Source organism: Cibotium barometz, chromosome 1, assembly GCF_041138505.1.
Source record: "Cibotium barometz isolate CiBa-2024 chromosome 1, ASM4113850v1, whole genome shotgun sequence".
Classification (NCBI taxonomy): domain Eukaryota; kingdom Viridiplantae; phylum Streptophyta; class Polypodiopsida; order Cyatheales; family Cibotiaceae; genus Cibotium; species Cibotium barometz.
In genome coordinates, this window is record NC_141046.1 from 67,447,345 (window position 1) to 67,463,595 (window position 16,251).

The window sequence follows — 16,251 nt, forward strand, 5'->3', positions numbered from 1 at the left end:
ACAAGGTATGTGTCTGCACGTTGCTAAGGTTTACAATTAAGTTGGGTTGAATGGAATTTTTTATGGTTGAATTTAAGTAGAATGTATAAGAAATAGTGATCTCCATTTTGTCATAGCATTGATCTTACTTTGTAATAACGAGAATTATGAATCATATGCATAGGGTAGAGCCCTAGTATTGGCATGTGCTGTCTATTCTCGATCACATAACCTAGCCGGTGAGCTGTCTATTCTCGATCACATAACCTAGCCAGTGAGCTATTGTCTACATCCATGCATGTAGAATTGGGCCTCTTCCTTTGTATGGTTTCTTTGTCCCCATGAAGTAGTTTTGGGCCTTCAAACATTTGTGTACTTGTGACTGCTTTCGTGTACCATTCTTGCAACTTGATGTGTCATGGGGGTGGTCCTTGAGAGGACGCTCTATTTATCAAAGCTTCTAAACTAAGACATATTTGGACAAGTTTTGAAAAAATAATGCCCAATTTAAATTTGGATGCTCTCTCTTTTTCTTTTTTTTTCTTTTTTTTTGGTACAAAAGTTTTTTGGCTAAAAGGTTATCTTACAAAAGCTTCTTGAACAAAAAGAGAAAATACAAGTTTGTAATACTAGGTGTTATTCGAGAAACCCATGAATAATATTGTAATATTTGCATTAAGAATCTATTTAAGACAAATAATGTAACTTAGCTTGGCATAACATCTATAGGCTAAATGAAAGTGGTGGTCTTGGGGTCTTGGACATGAAGGTACATGTAAAGGCTATATATCAAGGCTAGGGTAGCCAAACATTTGGGAATTTTTTGGATCAAGAGTAGAAAAGAACCAAGATGCTCAAAGAATTTACAAATTTTATGCTTATGCGATGCCATGGCTAGTGGCATGATCTACTTGGTTAGACAAGGTGTTCTTCTCTACTTTGGTTGATGAAAATCCCTTTGCCTAGTTCTTGATGAGAACTACAAGGGCACTTTAAACTTGGTGAGCTAGCAGGGCTCCACTAAAACTCTTATAATGTATAATACTTTGTGGACCCATGTTTTTGAAAGCGCTCCTCCCCCCCTTAAAAAAAAACAAGCTTTTGACTTGTAGAATCTAAAAGCTAACATAAGCCAACATGTGGCTTAATAATAGAGGGCTTTATCATATTGTTGCCTATTGGAATGGCCCACTCCTTGGGTGCAGGGATTGAGATCCACTTACAATTTTTTGGAACTTCCAAGTTTGATAAGGAGACATTGCAAGTTGCAAAGAATTTTGTTAGTTCCACTCTTCTTAACATGGTATGTAACTTTGATGCTTGGATAAAAGGGTGGATGTAGCTCCCTTTTATGTCCTTGTGAGTTCCATTGTCTACAAGAGGTTAGGGAATCAAGATGAGGACTTTAAAGATCTTTATAAAATGTGGAGGGTCTAGCTATCAATGACTTTCTTGTAGAAGATAATTGCCATAGTGCTTTGGCCATGGGTTGCAAGAAGGTGGTAGCTAGGGAAATCGACTTGGATGCTTGATTGAAAAAGATGATTTTAGGTATGGGCTATGGAGCTATCCAGCTTTAAGGGGTTTCTGGTCCAAGATGTTAAGATAGTGTGAAAGTACATGACATTTCTATATTGGTTCCATTGGTTGATATGAAAGTACATGACATGTAAGAACATTTACTTTGTAATCCTTAAAGTCATGGGTCTCTTTGGTTCCATTAGTTGATATGAAGTACATGACATGTAAGAACATTTACTTTGTAATCCTTAAAGCATGGGTCTCCATAAATATTAGAAAATGTTCAAATAATTATTCATACAAATTGAAAACATAGGGGAAGCTTTAGCACACCCTTGACATTGAACACAAATCTCCACCTTGTGCAAGAACATAAATATTTTCGACACACCTATGGTTATTGTTGTATACCCTTACAGTAATTTATTTTCTTTTCCTTGGATAAATAACCATTTTATTATTCAATTGAATCCATCATTTTCCATTCACAACAGAGAGGGATAAAATTTAGAAAAGATTGTTTTCATCCATGCATACAATGTCCAAGATTGTAAAGTACAATATGTGCATGCACTTTCTATATTTTCTGTTTCCCATATTTTACATGCTTTCACTACAACATGGCACATTTTTCTCCAAAAGCTAGGATTTGCAACTTTTAATCCCATATTCTTGGAAAAAACTGAATTTCAAATGCATTTATATAAGAAAGTGCTTACCTCTTCTCGTACATGGGTAAGAGATATAGTTGAGTTTTCTCCTCTCTTCTCTTCTAGGTGTGAGCCTCTTGCATCATTTTTGGAAATTTGTGCACTCCTCATGGGTTGTGTTCTCTCCTTGGGGTTGATGCCACGCTTGAAGCTTGTGCTTTCCCTTGAGAAGTGGGCCTTGGTGGTGGTTGCTTGGCCCTAATTACTACCACCCCTTTCTTCCTTTTCCCCATAAATTCTCTCTCTCTCTCTCTCTCTCTCTCTCTCTCTCTCTCTCTCCCCCAAACTCCTTGATTTCCTCTCCATCCAACTAGATTGTCCATGCCTACCTCTAATTGGATTCCACCTCCCTAGTGGAAAATCAACCACTTGTCTCCATGTGAGTTACCTTTGCCGCTTCACCTTCACTTGCACACACATATCTCCAACCTTAACGTATTAATATTCTAATTAAATTAGACTATAAAAATGCCATTCAACCCACCTCCCTAGTGAAAAATCAACCACTTGTCTCCATGTGAGTAACCTTTTCCACTTCACCTACCATTTTTCAATTAATTGAGGTAGAATTACACTTCCTACCCATATTCAATGATGTGGAGTGTGTTGTGTCATGAAAATAATCATCTTATTTTCAATGTTAAAGGCTTACTTATTACTTGCATTCATGAAATATTTATTTCTTGAAAAATATGCGAGACATAGTGTAACTGATTTGGACGCACTTAGTTGTATGAGGTCAGTTTAAATGGCCCTCCTTGTCCCAAGATGAATAGCATGCACACAATTATATCTTTGTGTAGCATAGAGAGAGAGAACGATACGCATAAGCTAGAAAATACAAATTGAGACGTGCTTTTAGGAAATTAAAAACATTTCTAACACTACCCACATGGAGATCATAACCATAGATAGAACTTGCATATACAAAGATCATATTAATCAACATGTAAGTTCTTATGTGAAACTATAAAATGGAAGAATAGATCATGAGAAAGAAAGTGTAGGGTACACATAAAGGTCTCTTTAGGGAACTTAATAAAACAAAAGCCACGTGAAGCAATGTCCATGGAAAGCCAATGATATATTGATTCTCACTCAATAAAACATATTGAATAAACTACAACAATGTGATGCTAACAAGTAATGTTGATACTTATTTGAGTAGAGAACAATTTCCCTTAGAAACAGTGCATGGTCTTCCAACATAGCATTATGACAGCTCTTTTCAACAAAATGTTACATAATCTTCCACCATAGTATTTTTACACTAGATGTGATATCCTTTCTCACACAAAATTTGAAAGTTGGCGACAGTGAGTCTAGCTTTTTACCAGCTAAAGTTTCCATTTGTATTAATGTAAATTTATATAAATGCCATGAATAGATCTCCTTTGTCCTAATCTACCAATTATATCTTATTACAATCATACCACTATATGGCCCAAGTGAAAATGAACCTAATAACACAATAAAAAGCAAACAAATCCCTTCCTAATTGTTTTTTTTTCTTTTAATGGAGGAGAGGATACAATATATATTTGATGTAACAATTAATCCCTATTGTTGAGCCAAAGGTCTTTTGACTCCACCATTTCCCCGTGTTAGTTTTATTAACGGCCGTCGAGAGCTGGTAGGTCATGGATGGAGACGGACCTGTGGTTTTTGGAGAGGAGGCGAGACGGAGCCATGCGAACATCTGCCATAAACTTAGCCGCGATGTCCATGGGTGCGCGCCCCGACTTGGGCGCAGGATTGGATGCATCCTCCTCGATATTGGCCAACATCACAGGAGAGCTCGCAAAGAAAATGGCACCGCCCTCCTTTGGAGCCTGTGGCTGTCGCGATGCTGGCTCCATATCGATACTTTCAGAGTCTGCCAAAGCATAACCATTACTGTTGCTCTTTGTAAGCTCTCGCGACGCTATCTTCACCTGCGTTCACGCAAATTCTTGTTTGCTTACCATCATCTCGGATTCACAAACATATAATCACCTAAATGCTACACTCTCATGTTCATCCATATCAAAATTCAATTCAATGTTCAGGGTGTAAAATTGGAAATGCATCTTTGAAATTTCCACTTGTTGGACTGGGTGGGAAAGAGGGGTACATAGGCATCTCCTTGCTTTGGCATCTCTGTGTGTGTCTGTTTTTTTTTTTTTTTTTTTGGGGGGGGGGAGGGGGGGGGGAGAGAGCAGCAAGCTGTATCCTGGCATCTACAAGTTAGGCTTACCGATCGGACTAGAGCACGACGCAGACAGATTTTAGACATCAGACATTCACATGAGGCATCAGGGAATTGTTTATGTAGCCAGATTGCTTTTGTTTACACAATTAACTTCATGGATGTACTGTAACACCCGTTGGTCTTTTGAGTGTTCATATTAACTCTCTCTCTCTCTCTTTCTCATGGCTGCCAGCATCCCTAAATCCTAACCCAACCGTAACCCTGAACCTAGCCTTCTGCTGCCCGTAATCCTAACCCTAACCTCTGCCCGTAACCCTAAACCTACTGCCTGTTAACCTAATGCACATTTCCTTCTCTTCGCAGCCCCATTTCCACCTCCTTGCAGCCCTCTGTGCCCTATGACACGTATTTCTCTCTCTTCTCAGCACCGTTCTCTTCGCAACCCATTTCTGCCTATTTCTCTCTCTTCACAGCCCCTTTCTCTCTCTTTCACAACCTGAATTCCCTAGCCGCCGCTGTGCAGCCCCACTTTCTGCAAAACTCGATTTCGACTCAAATTCCCAAACCCTGGAAAATCTAAATTCAAATTAGAGAGCTCTCTCTCTCTCATCTGCCCCTGTGGTAAGAACTGTGTAACATGTGGAAGCTTACAGACGAGGATTATAGTTTGATAAATACTTTCAGCCCTTGGTTCTTGACGATGAATAGCACAATGTAGAGAAGATAAGAGTGCAAAGAGAGAGAGAAGGCAAATACAGAGTATTAGGTCCCAAATACCCTCTGAAGGGCCCCCACCATGTATGGTGTATTTGCTTTATTGAACGAGTAGAATGACAATATCTTGGCTGTAAATAGCCTGGACTGAACTGACTTGCCTTGGACAGCTCCCTTGGCTGAAATACCTTTTAGCCTGAAATCTATCCCTTGATCTACACCTTTCCACCTTGCTTTGGTCCTTCACTTGGCTTGTCTACAGTCCCTATTCCTGCCTATTGCTTATATATGACAATCTTGTGTGGGTCGGTTTGCAGTATGGGCTGTCTGCCTTTTTCTGTTGACAGTATCATAACCTGGACTAAACTAACTTGCCTTGGACAGCTCCCTTGGCTGAGATACCTTTCAGCCTGAAGTCTATCCCTTGATCTACACCTTTCCACCTTGCTTTGGTCCTTCACTTGGCTTGTCTACAGCCCTGGACTTTCAGCACTTTGTAGAGAATGAGATGATTGTGTTTATTCCTGCCTATTGCTTATATATGACAATCGTATGCTGGTCGGTTTGCAGTACGGGCTGTCCGCCGTTTTTGTTGACCCATGACCTGAATAAACACCAATAAAAAGGTGCCTTTTCACACGTGTGGTTTATGGGACTGGGTGACGGGGTTTGATGCTGGCCGATAGGAGTTGTGTGCCCCTCAGGGCTGGTTGCTTGGGCATGGGGGACCTCCATGGCCCTCAGGGTAGCCTTAGGGGCCTTGCCCACCTTGTAGGCAAGGCCCCTAAGGCCTTATGGGCATTAGACCTCTACATCATTCTAGAGGGTGACACCTGAGTGCAGGACATGCACTACATTCACATGCGGGACATGCACACCTGACCATGATCCTTGGCTAACTCGTTCCAGACTGGGGCTCACAAGGGGCCAGTTACAACTCTAGGTCATGCACCTGCTGTACAGATATGGCCACGTGGCATCCAAGTGCGGGATGCATGTGACATCCCCTTCTACTTAACTTGATGGAAGTTGTGCATAGCCTCTAAATAGTTCGTCAATAATGTTGGATAATCTTCAAAGAAGCTCTTGTCAAGTCAAATTGCTTCATGTGTCCATCGGTCCCAAAACTTCGCGAGAAATTGATACTTGACGCGGTGCAAAATGATCCGTTTTGGAACCATCATTTAGCTTCGTTGATGATATTGGGTTTGGGTTCATCTAGGACATCTGTGGGAGGAGGTCCGACATAGTGATTCAACCAAGCAACATGAAACACATCATGCATGGTCCAATTGGAAGGTAGCTTTAGCTTCATGGACACCTCATTGATCTTCTTCAGAATGGGAAAAGGTCTGAAACTCTGAAATGATAACTTTGGGCATCGCTTACCCACTTGTTTCAATCTCTCCTTCCGAGAATTTCACATCCCTTATGTCCTTGTTGGCGTGTTGAGAATAGACCTCTTGCGCTTTGGCCAACCTGTCTTTCACTGACTCCAAAATCTCATGGTAAGTCTCCGTCACGTGGTTAGTGTCAAGCACCGAAAACGATGTCCTAGTCAATAATGGAGTCGATAGTTATATAGTCTTGTCGGTTGACTACCATGAGTATATAACATGCATGTTCCTAAAAGGTGAATTTGGGCATGTTCCTGGATTCATCTAGGTATATAATTTAGCCGTATTAGCGGACATGTAGATTTTGTTAGCAGTCATCTCGTGTCTGTATATTTACACCAGGGCCTCTGTGGTGGCGGGTGTGCCCGCCCGGATTAGGTGTTTTCTCATTTTTCCCCACTCTCCATATTTTTCCCTATTTTTTCTGCAGTGGGAGGGTGTCCTGTGCATGTCGGCTACCTCTGTATGCTGGCCGACTGCAGGACTGTGTATTCAGACACTGGCCGACTGCTCCATGCTTCTCTCTGCTGCTGGCCGACTTCACACGTGTGAAGGCCGACTGTTCGATGCTGGCCGACTTGAGATGCAGCAATCGGGTGTCTATATGGGTGCTGTCGGCTGTCCTGCTGCTGGCCGACTGCACATGTGGGGCCATATAAAATGGCCCTATTTTCCCCCCACTTGTTGTATTAGGTTTTCGGGATTTTCTTGTGTATATAGAGCAAAGTTACACGCCTCTCTCTCTCTCCTTCTCCATTGCTGTATTTTTCTGCATTGGACTTGCTCTTGTATTCTCAGATTTTGTCATCATCTCCGCTGCATATTTTGATATGGTATCAGAGCTCTAGGCTCTTGATAGATCTTGGGAATTGTGTGAGTAGGAGGGGGACTGTTTTGTTGCTGATTGGTGGACTGTTTTGGACTGTTCGGGAAGAGGAGAAGCAAGAGGAAGGCGGGCTGATTTGCTAGACAGCCACTTGCAGGTTTAAGAAGTTCTTTTTTCCCACCCACCCACCCTTTTCAGTTACATCCCCGCAATGGCAGATTTACGTGAGATGGCTGAGAAGCATGTGAAGATCCCGACACTCCCCACGTTCCTAGTAGACCGTCAGTTGGATGGGAATAACTACGGCATCTGGAAGGTAATGATGGAATCTGTTCTGGAGTCTTATGACCTTGCTGATTTCATTGTTGTTGGGGTTCCACGGCCAGAGGTAGAGGAAGGGGAGTTACCCTCGATTCGGAAGGACCGCGAGGCACAGGCACAGTTGTGGGATCGTGTCAATGCCACGGTCCGTTCTTTCATGGTAGCATTTGGCTTTTCTCTATGATAGGGTATTGCCCATGAAGAGGATTTCCTTGGAAGTATAGATGCGGGTTATGAATCTTGCAAAGTCATCGACGATGCGGGAGCACATTGACAAGCTGCGGGCTCTTCATCAAGAAGTTCTTCAGGTTGGGAAGGAGATATCATCAGAGGATATGGCCATCACGTTGCTATCGCATTTGCCCTCTTAGTACCCAACATTCTACTCTTCTTTGATTACTAGTGGCAGGCTCAGCACCATCACATGGGAGGAGCTTGTGTCCATGGTCTTGGACTAGGAGGAAAGATTCACGAACCCTCCACAGGGCAGAGATTCTGAGGTCTTAATTGGCCAACGATCGAAAGGCCGTAACAACAAGGGCAAAGGGAAGGCTTCACCGGAGAAGTCTTATGAGAAGAAGTCCGACTCTCAGACCGCGAGAAACTAAAGGCAGAGAGGACCTGTAATGATTGTGGCGAGAAAGGCCACTATTGGAGGCCGTGTCCCAATCGGAACACCGAGAAGGGTGCAGAATCCTCAACAGCAACCGTGAAGACTCCAGCTTTTGTGCACCTGGAGGTTATGGACACCGATGTTTCATTTTCTTCGGGCAGGGAGGAGGTTGGAGGACTCTCTGCTACGGATACTCGGGAGTGGATTCTAGACAGTGGTGCTTCCAGGCACATGACTCCTTCCCGTTCGGATTTACAGGATCTTTGCAGGTATTCTGGTCACATTCTTACTAGGGATACATCCACTATCCCAGTTCACAGTGAGGGCAGGTGGGAGATAGTTCCCGATGGTAGAGGGGGGAAGCATTCCTCCCAGGTGTTGTATGTTCTGTCACTTGGTTTTCATCTGTTGTCAGTGCATCAGGTTTGCAAGATTGGTGTACAGGTGGAGTTTGATGAGCATTTCGTTGCTCTCCGGGACAAGGCAATAGGCCAGGTAGTTTGGAAAGGCGGAGTGGAGAATGGAGTTTACAAACTTTCTGCATTCTCTCCCAGGTTCTTAGTTTTGTGATGAGTGGCAGTCTGGTAATGGCCACTTAAGTGTGGATACGCTGCAGGTGCAGGCTTTCCCGGACCAGATGGTGGATGGCTTGCCAGTTGATGGCAGCAGTTGGCAGGAACTTTCTAGTACAGCTGTTGGTAGTTCTTGTGTTCATCAGTCAGAGGAAATTTTACAGGTAACCTATGCTCTGATGTCTCGTAGCATTCGGGACAAAGAAACTCATGTAGATGAGGAAGTTCCTTCCATGGGGACCTATTGGAAAGCCAGGCAGGTGGCAGTTGATTACTTGCAGAAGGAGGTGGATGTTGCACATTCTCTAGGCTTTGTGGTTCCGGATTCAGAGGGGGTGGTTTACAGGTTTTCGAGGGCCTGGACTGGTCTTCGGCAGGTTTCCAGGACTTGGCATCCCATCGTAACAGGTGTTGATCCTTGTGAGTGGTATGATGCCTTCTTGACTCAGAAGCAGAATGGTTCATTGATTTGGTTGATGGATACCAGATTGGACGAGAGCTTCTTGATGAGGCTGTTGAGCTCATGTTTGCAGAGGACTCTTTGGGAGGCAGGATTGCGTATCTTGTGGTTTCTGCAACATGCGAAGGACCTTGGACTCTTTTACACAGGAGGAGGATTGATGGATGGAGTCAGACTCTCCCCGTGCACACCTGCATACTATCCAGAGAAAAACACAGGGTCGTGACAGAAGTAGCAAATAGAAAGAATTAGTACAGCAAATAAGTAGTTGATAGGGCAAATACACCGCTAAAGATAGAAAGAATAAGCGCAATATCAACTGGCCGCAACTCGGACGAAAAATTCACAATGTGAAATTTGTCAAAATCTGCAACGGAGATGATGACAAAATCTGAGAACACGAGCAAGTGCAATGCAGAAAAATACAACAATGGAGAAGGAAAGAGAGAGAGAGAGGCATGTAACTCTACTCTATATACACAAGAAAATCCCGAAAACCTAATACAACAAGTGGGGGGCCATGGGGCCATTTTATATGGCCCCACATGTGCAATCGGCCAGCAGTAGGACAGCTGACAACACCCATATAGACACCCGATTGCTGCGTCTCAAGTCAGCCAGCATCAAACAGTCGGCCTTCACACGTGTGAAGTCGGCCAGCAGCAGAGAGAAGCAGGGAGCAGTCGGCCAGTGTCTGAATACACAGTTTTGCAGTCGGCCAGCATACAGAGGTAGCCGACATGCACAGGACACTACATAAAAAATAGGGAAAAATATGGAGAGTGGGGAAAAATGAGAAAACACCTAACCCGGGCGGGCACACCAACAACAGAGGCCCTGGTGTAAATATACAAACAGGAGATGACTGCTAACACCCCCTCTTAGCTCCTGGATGTGGAACCAACCCCAGGGAGCTGGAGTGCCGCCGTAGCAAAGCCTAAGATAGAAACTTCGTGAAGAGGTCCACCGCACTGTCCTCTGTCGAACAGAACTCTAGCAAGATGTCATCAACAACAATCTTTTCACGAACAAAATACCTCTGGATGACCGTGGGTTCCACCAGTGGAAACCAAATCCTACCAAGCAACCTCTGCAACCTCACCACCTCACAAGCAGCCTAGTACCCTGCCTCTGTCGACGACAAGGTAATAGATGGCTGCCTCTTAGTGCTCCATAAAACTACTCCTAAGCCAAGGGAAAAACTGTAGCCTGATGTCAACGTCCTCGTGTCTGGCTCTCCTCCCCAATCTGAGTCACTCCATCCGTGCATGGTGGACAGTGTGAATGGCATCAGATTGGAGTTAAAAAGGAAACCCATGTGTGGACAACCCCAAGTGTGAAGGGGGCAAAGAGATTTTAACTCAAAAGGTTTTAAAAACCTTCAAAAACTTTATAGTAAATGTGGCCCATATGCTATTTTTTTGGGGCCATGTGTGCTTTTTCAAAAGGGGGGCTGGCGGGCAGAAAGGAGGGGCCTATCTTTGGTGAAGGTGTGCTTTCCGCTTAGGAGGGCTGCTCAGCTGGTTACACAGGCGGCCAGTGCTGAGTTCTGGTTTTTGGTGGGAAAGACAGCCACAGGCGGGTCTGAGCAGCTGAATAGCTTTGGCTTTTTGGAAAGGGCAGCAAGCGGGCTGTGCTACAGAAGTTGGAGGCGCAGCTGAATAGCTCCACAGGCATGCTTTTGGGAGAGTAAAGGGCTGGCTGCTGTGCTGTGCTACAGAACAGAGACACAGGCCTTCCTTCTCTCTCTTCTCTCTCTCTCTCTCTCTGGATGTGCTTCTTTCTCTCTCTTTTTCTGTGTGCGCAAAAGTTGAGGGCTGAACAGTAGGAGGGGGGCTGAAGCTGCGTCACATGCTCCTTTCTCTCTCTCTCGCTTGGTGCACAGGAGGCCTGGATTGCAGGCGCTCAGGGCTGCGTGCTCTTCTCCTAGGTGGCCAGAGGGCTGGTTTCTCTGGACATAAAGGCGGATAGGGGCTGGTTTTTCATGAACATGGACATCATGTCAATGGTGTTCAAATGATGGAACTTTCAGCTTCTCTTTGCTTTGGTTCGGGACTGTTTTGGAAAGGGTTTATGGACTGTTTCGTGGCAATGCATGTGGCTACGAACATGAGCAATTTTGAGACTGTTTATGGGCTGTTTTTGGTTGGCTGCAAATTCAGCTATGTGCTAGGGTTTCCGGCTGCAAGTACAGGTCAATTGAAAGCGTTTCTTGGCATGGGAGTGATGCAAGCTCGCATGGCTGCGTGCTCATGGAGTAGATTGTTTTCTTCCTGCTAGAAAGGAACAGAGGGACCTACAGTTATGGGCATCTCTATGTTTCCCGATGTTTCATGAGGGAACAGGTAACTAGATGTATGCCGTTGTTGGCACTGTTGTTGAATGGTGCCATGAATGGTTCCGTATGGAAACAGGACAAAAGTTTCAAAGGGAAACAGGCCTAAGGGTTTCATGTGGAAACAGGTCGTATGTCATGACCCTGTGAAAATGGAACAGCACAAGTGTGGGCATGGTGGTTGCATAGCAAAATAAATATTAAATGATTCACATTTGGGATGCCTGGACAAAGGAAATGATGTGTGGACATCTTCAGGTGTGAAGGGGGACCGAAACATTAATGAATTTTAATGTTTTATCCATGGGTGGCCCCTAGGAACTTTAATAAATATTAAAGTAGGGGACCTAGGATATTTTTGGAGGGAGGAAACTCCACTTTTGGTACACGCCTCCCTCATCCCTTTCTCTCTCTTGCTTTTGGGGAAGCGTGCAAGCTTCATGCGTAGAGAAGAGAAGAGAAGAAAAGAACTGTCGACTAGCTGCGTTGAGCTGTGTGGGCTGCTGTTTTCCGTACAGAACAGGTCGTACAGATCTTGCAAGTACAGGCCACGTGGCTGCTGTACGACTGCAGGTTCACGTTGCATGCGTACGGATTAGTACAAGCGGTGCTGGCAAGTTCAGACTGCAGACGGTTGTTGTGCAGGCGGGTACTGTACGTGCTGCAGGTTCAGGCGGTGCGGACAGAAACTGAAGGCGGGTGCTGTAAGTGCTGCAGGTTTTGGCAACAGCTGTGCTGCTGGTACAGGTGCCGCTGATAGGATAGTGCAGACACCTGTACGGACAGGTACAGGCTGACACAGACAGCGCAGACCTGTACGGACAGGTGCAGGCTGTCAAGGACTGTTTTGTCTAGCAGGTACAGGTGGCAGCAGTAAAGATTGTACGGACAGTTGTAGGCAGTACTTTATCAGAGCTTAGTTGGTGTGTCAGTCAAGTGGTTGCAGGGAGGAAAGTACAGACTGGTACGATCGGCCTCACGAATGCAGAACCACGCACTAATTTGGTAAGCTCTGAACTTGTCCATCTTTCTTTCTTTCCATTAGCTTATGTCTGCTGTAGAGTTGTGTTATTTGGCCCCTTGTGAGAGGAGGGGTATGGCAGATTGAAAGAGTGGAAACAGAGATTGGACAGTGGATGTATATGTGAACTGAGTTGTGGAACCATGTACATGAGAAATGCCAGATGTGTGCTCAAGGCTGCCCGGCTGAATTGTCTTGGTTGATCAGAGGGAAGCACAGAGTGTTGCTTTTGTGGAACACAGATCTGTGTGTGAATCCTCTGTGCTAAGAGGTCTTGTGGGCTACCAGATTGGACATACAGGTGTATTCTCCTGGCTGGTTTTGTTGTACTCAGGTTTACATCTCTTTGAATTTGAATAAAGAAATACCGAAAGGGGCGCCAAGCTTTGGGGCCAACAGGTGTCGTTCTCATTTCAGTTTTGGGGCACTCTAGCTCCAATTAAATTTGTTTTTATATCTGGACTACAAGTGGAAGGGTGACTGCTAGTCTACCGCACTTTGGTTTCTACCAGAGGCCGGTTTCAAGGTTCCATTGCCGGGACCCATCATCAACTTTCTTAAGGGGGTGAGCTCGTGGTTGACTCGAGGAAAGTCACTGCTGAAAAATTCAGCAACATGTCTGATACAGAAGACGAATATTTTTATCATGAAGAGGAAGAGCAAGACACCTCTCCTGAGAGAAATGAATCTGAGGATATTCTTGCAGGAGAACAGGCTGCAGATGATGAGCAATATGCCTAGTAAAGAGGAAGATGATGCTCAGTTTAAAAATCGTTTGGTCGGTGTAATGGATGTGTTTATGCAGCCCACACGAAGTGAGAAGTTTGCTGAATTTATGAGATCCCGTTCTGAGCCTAAAAAGAAGAAGAAGAAGGTGCGTTCTAAGAACCTTCCACAGGGTCATAGTGGTGCCTTCCCACAGGATCCATCTTTTGGACAGTTTTCGAACATGCAACATGCTTTTGGTGCTAACTCACAGAGTTCCTTTTTCGGACAGCCATATGTTCCTCAGCAGACTATGCATCCAGGTTATTTTGGTGGTGGCTCTGTGTTCCAATCCATGACTGGGGGTTTATCCTCAGGGAGGCATGGGTATGCCAAGGACTTTTGGAGCTAATTTTCAGCTTGGTATGCAAGGGAATATGTATGGTGGTATGCAGTCCGCTAGGGAGATGTCGTTCACGTCACCAACAGTCTCCTTTGCGGAGTCCCTTTCCACTAGATTCTCTAGACAGTTCCTGCTTGCCTTCACTGGCTCGATGTCAAGGGACTACCGGTTTGCCAAGTTCCTTCTCCATACCTCGTGAGGAATGAGCTCAATTAATGAAGCTTTTGAAGCCTCCAAAGTTCAATGAGAAGATGGACGAAGAAGTTGTCACCAATTCGACCTGCGAGATGGCTACCATGTTGGCAACATCTCCATGACTTGCTACTGGGATGATTGTCGCAAGGCGGTATTGAAGCAGTTTATTCTTGTAGATTACGAGCATGACTTGAAGAAATAGTGGACCGTTTTATGCAAAAACATGATGAATTGATAACTAACTATCTTGCTCGTTTTGGGAAGCTTTTGTTAATGCTCCCAAGGACCGTCTGGCGGTCGAAACATGTTCAACGATTTGTGGATGGTTTGAAACCGTCTTTGCATGCAATTGTTCATGCACATTGGCCCCAGGATCTTTCAGATGCAGTTCGTCTTGCTATAGCCCTCGAGACCCATGAGAGTTCCAAGTTTGGGACTCAACAATAGGGGCAGCAAAAGAGCAAAGACAAGGGTAGCCAGTCCAACGCCAAGCATGGTAAGGACAAGGCAAGTGGAGGAGCTCGGTGACTCGCCTCACCCCTAAAGAGCGCCACATGAAGATGGCTGTTGGACAGTGCTTTTACTGTGACTCCACTGACCATATTGTGAAGGATTGTCCGAGGACCTTGGAGGAGCAATCCGAGAAGAAGGCTTCTTCAGAACCGGAGGAGTGGCTTCTTCAAAATCGGAGGATGAGAGTGAAGGAGATGCATATGTGCGCTTCTCGTATGCCCTGACAACCATCATGATAAAACACGAAGACGATAATGCCACGCTCGAAGCTGAGCTGAACTCCCTCAAAATTGAGGTGAAGGAGCTCACAGAACAACTCAAGAGGAAAACCCAAGATTGCTCGAAGGCTTCGTTGCAAGAGCTTACCATGATTAAAATGGTGAACGCCACATTGAAGAAGGAGCTTGACTCCATCAAGAAACAAGGGATGAAGCAAATCCATGAGGTCAATGCCATGCTTTCCAAGACCATATAGGAAACCAACGAGGAGATTAAGATGGAGAGTGAGGGGTTGAGGAACGGATATGCAGGAAGCTTAGAAAGGGGTAGAAGAAGCCTCTAAGCAGGTGGAGATGGTGAGGAAACAAAAACCCTCTCTCAAATTATGTGTCACGTGCACACCAGTCAGGTGTACAGTGACATGGCATCATTAGCCTCATCAGTAGTCATCAGGCATTATTCAGGTATTTTACTGGCATTTATGCAATTTAATAAGCATTTTTCAGGCATTTATGGGGCAGCCGACAGCAGTCTTGGACATTGCATCTGGCCGACTGCATTTATGCTGGCCGACCAGCAGCATTCATGCATATATATTCAGGCGCCTCTCCATCAGCATTCAAGGGCTCATCAGTGAAGCGCATCCTCCTCTGGATCATCATGCGTTTCAGCCTATCATCATCAGCATCATCCATTCAGCCAGGGAAGCGCATCCTCATCTGGATCATCAGCGTTTCAGCCCCTCATCTCAGCAGATAGATTAACGCATCATCCTCAACATTCGTAATCAGCAAATGCATCTCCATCAGCATCATCTTCAGCAAACGCAGCATCCTTCAACTCAGTTCAGCCATCAGGTCTGCGTTTCATCATCCCATTAGCATTCAGCATCTGTTCCAAAGTCTCCCTTCAGCGTTTCCTTCCCAGGAGACAAGGGAAAGAGTGGACAGCAGTTCATCCCGCATATTCAGCATATAGGCAGCATAATCAGCAGTACAGATCCTTTTGGATCTCATTGTAACATCATTCATTCATCTAATATAGCTGCATTGCATTGACACATATCTGTCTGTCTCTTAAACATCATTAAGTGCAGTTTATCTAGACTAAGGTTGTGATTACTACGGTCTTAACCTCTCACATGTCACATTGGTATCAGAGCGTTACAGGGTAACCAGCCTTAGAGCATGTTCATTTCAGCAGTCATTCAGTCAGACATCATTTTTATCGCTTCCGCACAGTTAAACCCAGTTCTCAAAATTTTGCAAGCCACCCTTAGGGATTTTCCCTTAGGTCTGCATCAGTAACCCATCCATCTGCATTCTTGCACAGCATATAGGGTTGCACATGGCTTGCATAGCAGTCATCTTAGCAGTCAGTCTTGCATACATGTTGCCCATGAACTCTCAGGAAAGAATGACATCCATCATCAAAGGAGGACATAAGTTTTGGACTTCAACTGGCAGGGGGTTTCTCTTCCACAGAAGATGGAAGTTTGCTCCAACATCGCCTCAGGAGGTTCAGAGCTTCAGGTACGACGGAGATGGTAGGTGAAA

General features: G+C 44.8%; 1 protein-coding gene and 1 long non-coding RNA gene across 5 annotated transcripts in view; one reads left to right on the forward strand and one right to left on the reverse strand.

The window, feature by feature from the left end:
- Nucleotides 1–3,454: 3,454 nt before the first annotated feature.
- The window catches only part of LOC147642360 (putative serine/threonine-protein kinase At1g54610), an 82,290-nt gene continuing 69,493 nt past the window's right edge, over nt 3,455–16,251 (reverse strand). The window contains exon 6 of one of the 4 annotated variants that reach the window (XM_086805657.1): nt 3,455–4,144. In XM_086805657.1, the coding sequence (XP_086661783.1) occupies nt 3,824–4,144 (321 nt within the window). In that variant the 3' untranslated portion in view covers nt 3,455–3,823. The remainder of the gene's footprint in view (nt 4,145–16,251) is intronic. The other 3 variants (XM_086805660.1, XM_086805650.1, XM_086805654.1) reach the window with 3 other exon arrangements.
- LOC147642361 (uncharacterized) overlaps nt 3,982–16,251 on the forward strand; it is a 66,038-nt gene continuing 53,768 nt past the window's right edge. The window contains exon 1 of the long non-coding RNA XR_015267018.1: nt 3,982–4,118. This is a non-coding gene — a long non-coding RNA (uncharacterized LOC147642361). The remainder of the gene's footprint in view (nt 4,119–16,251) is intronic.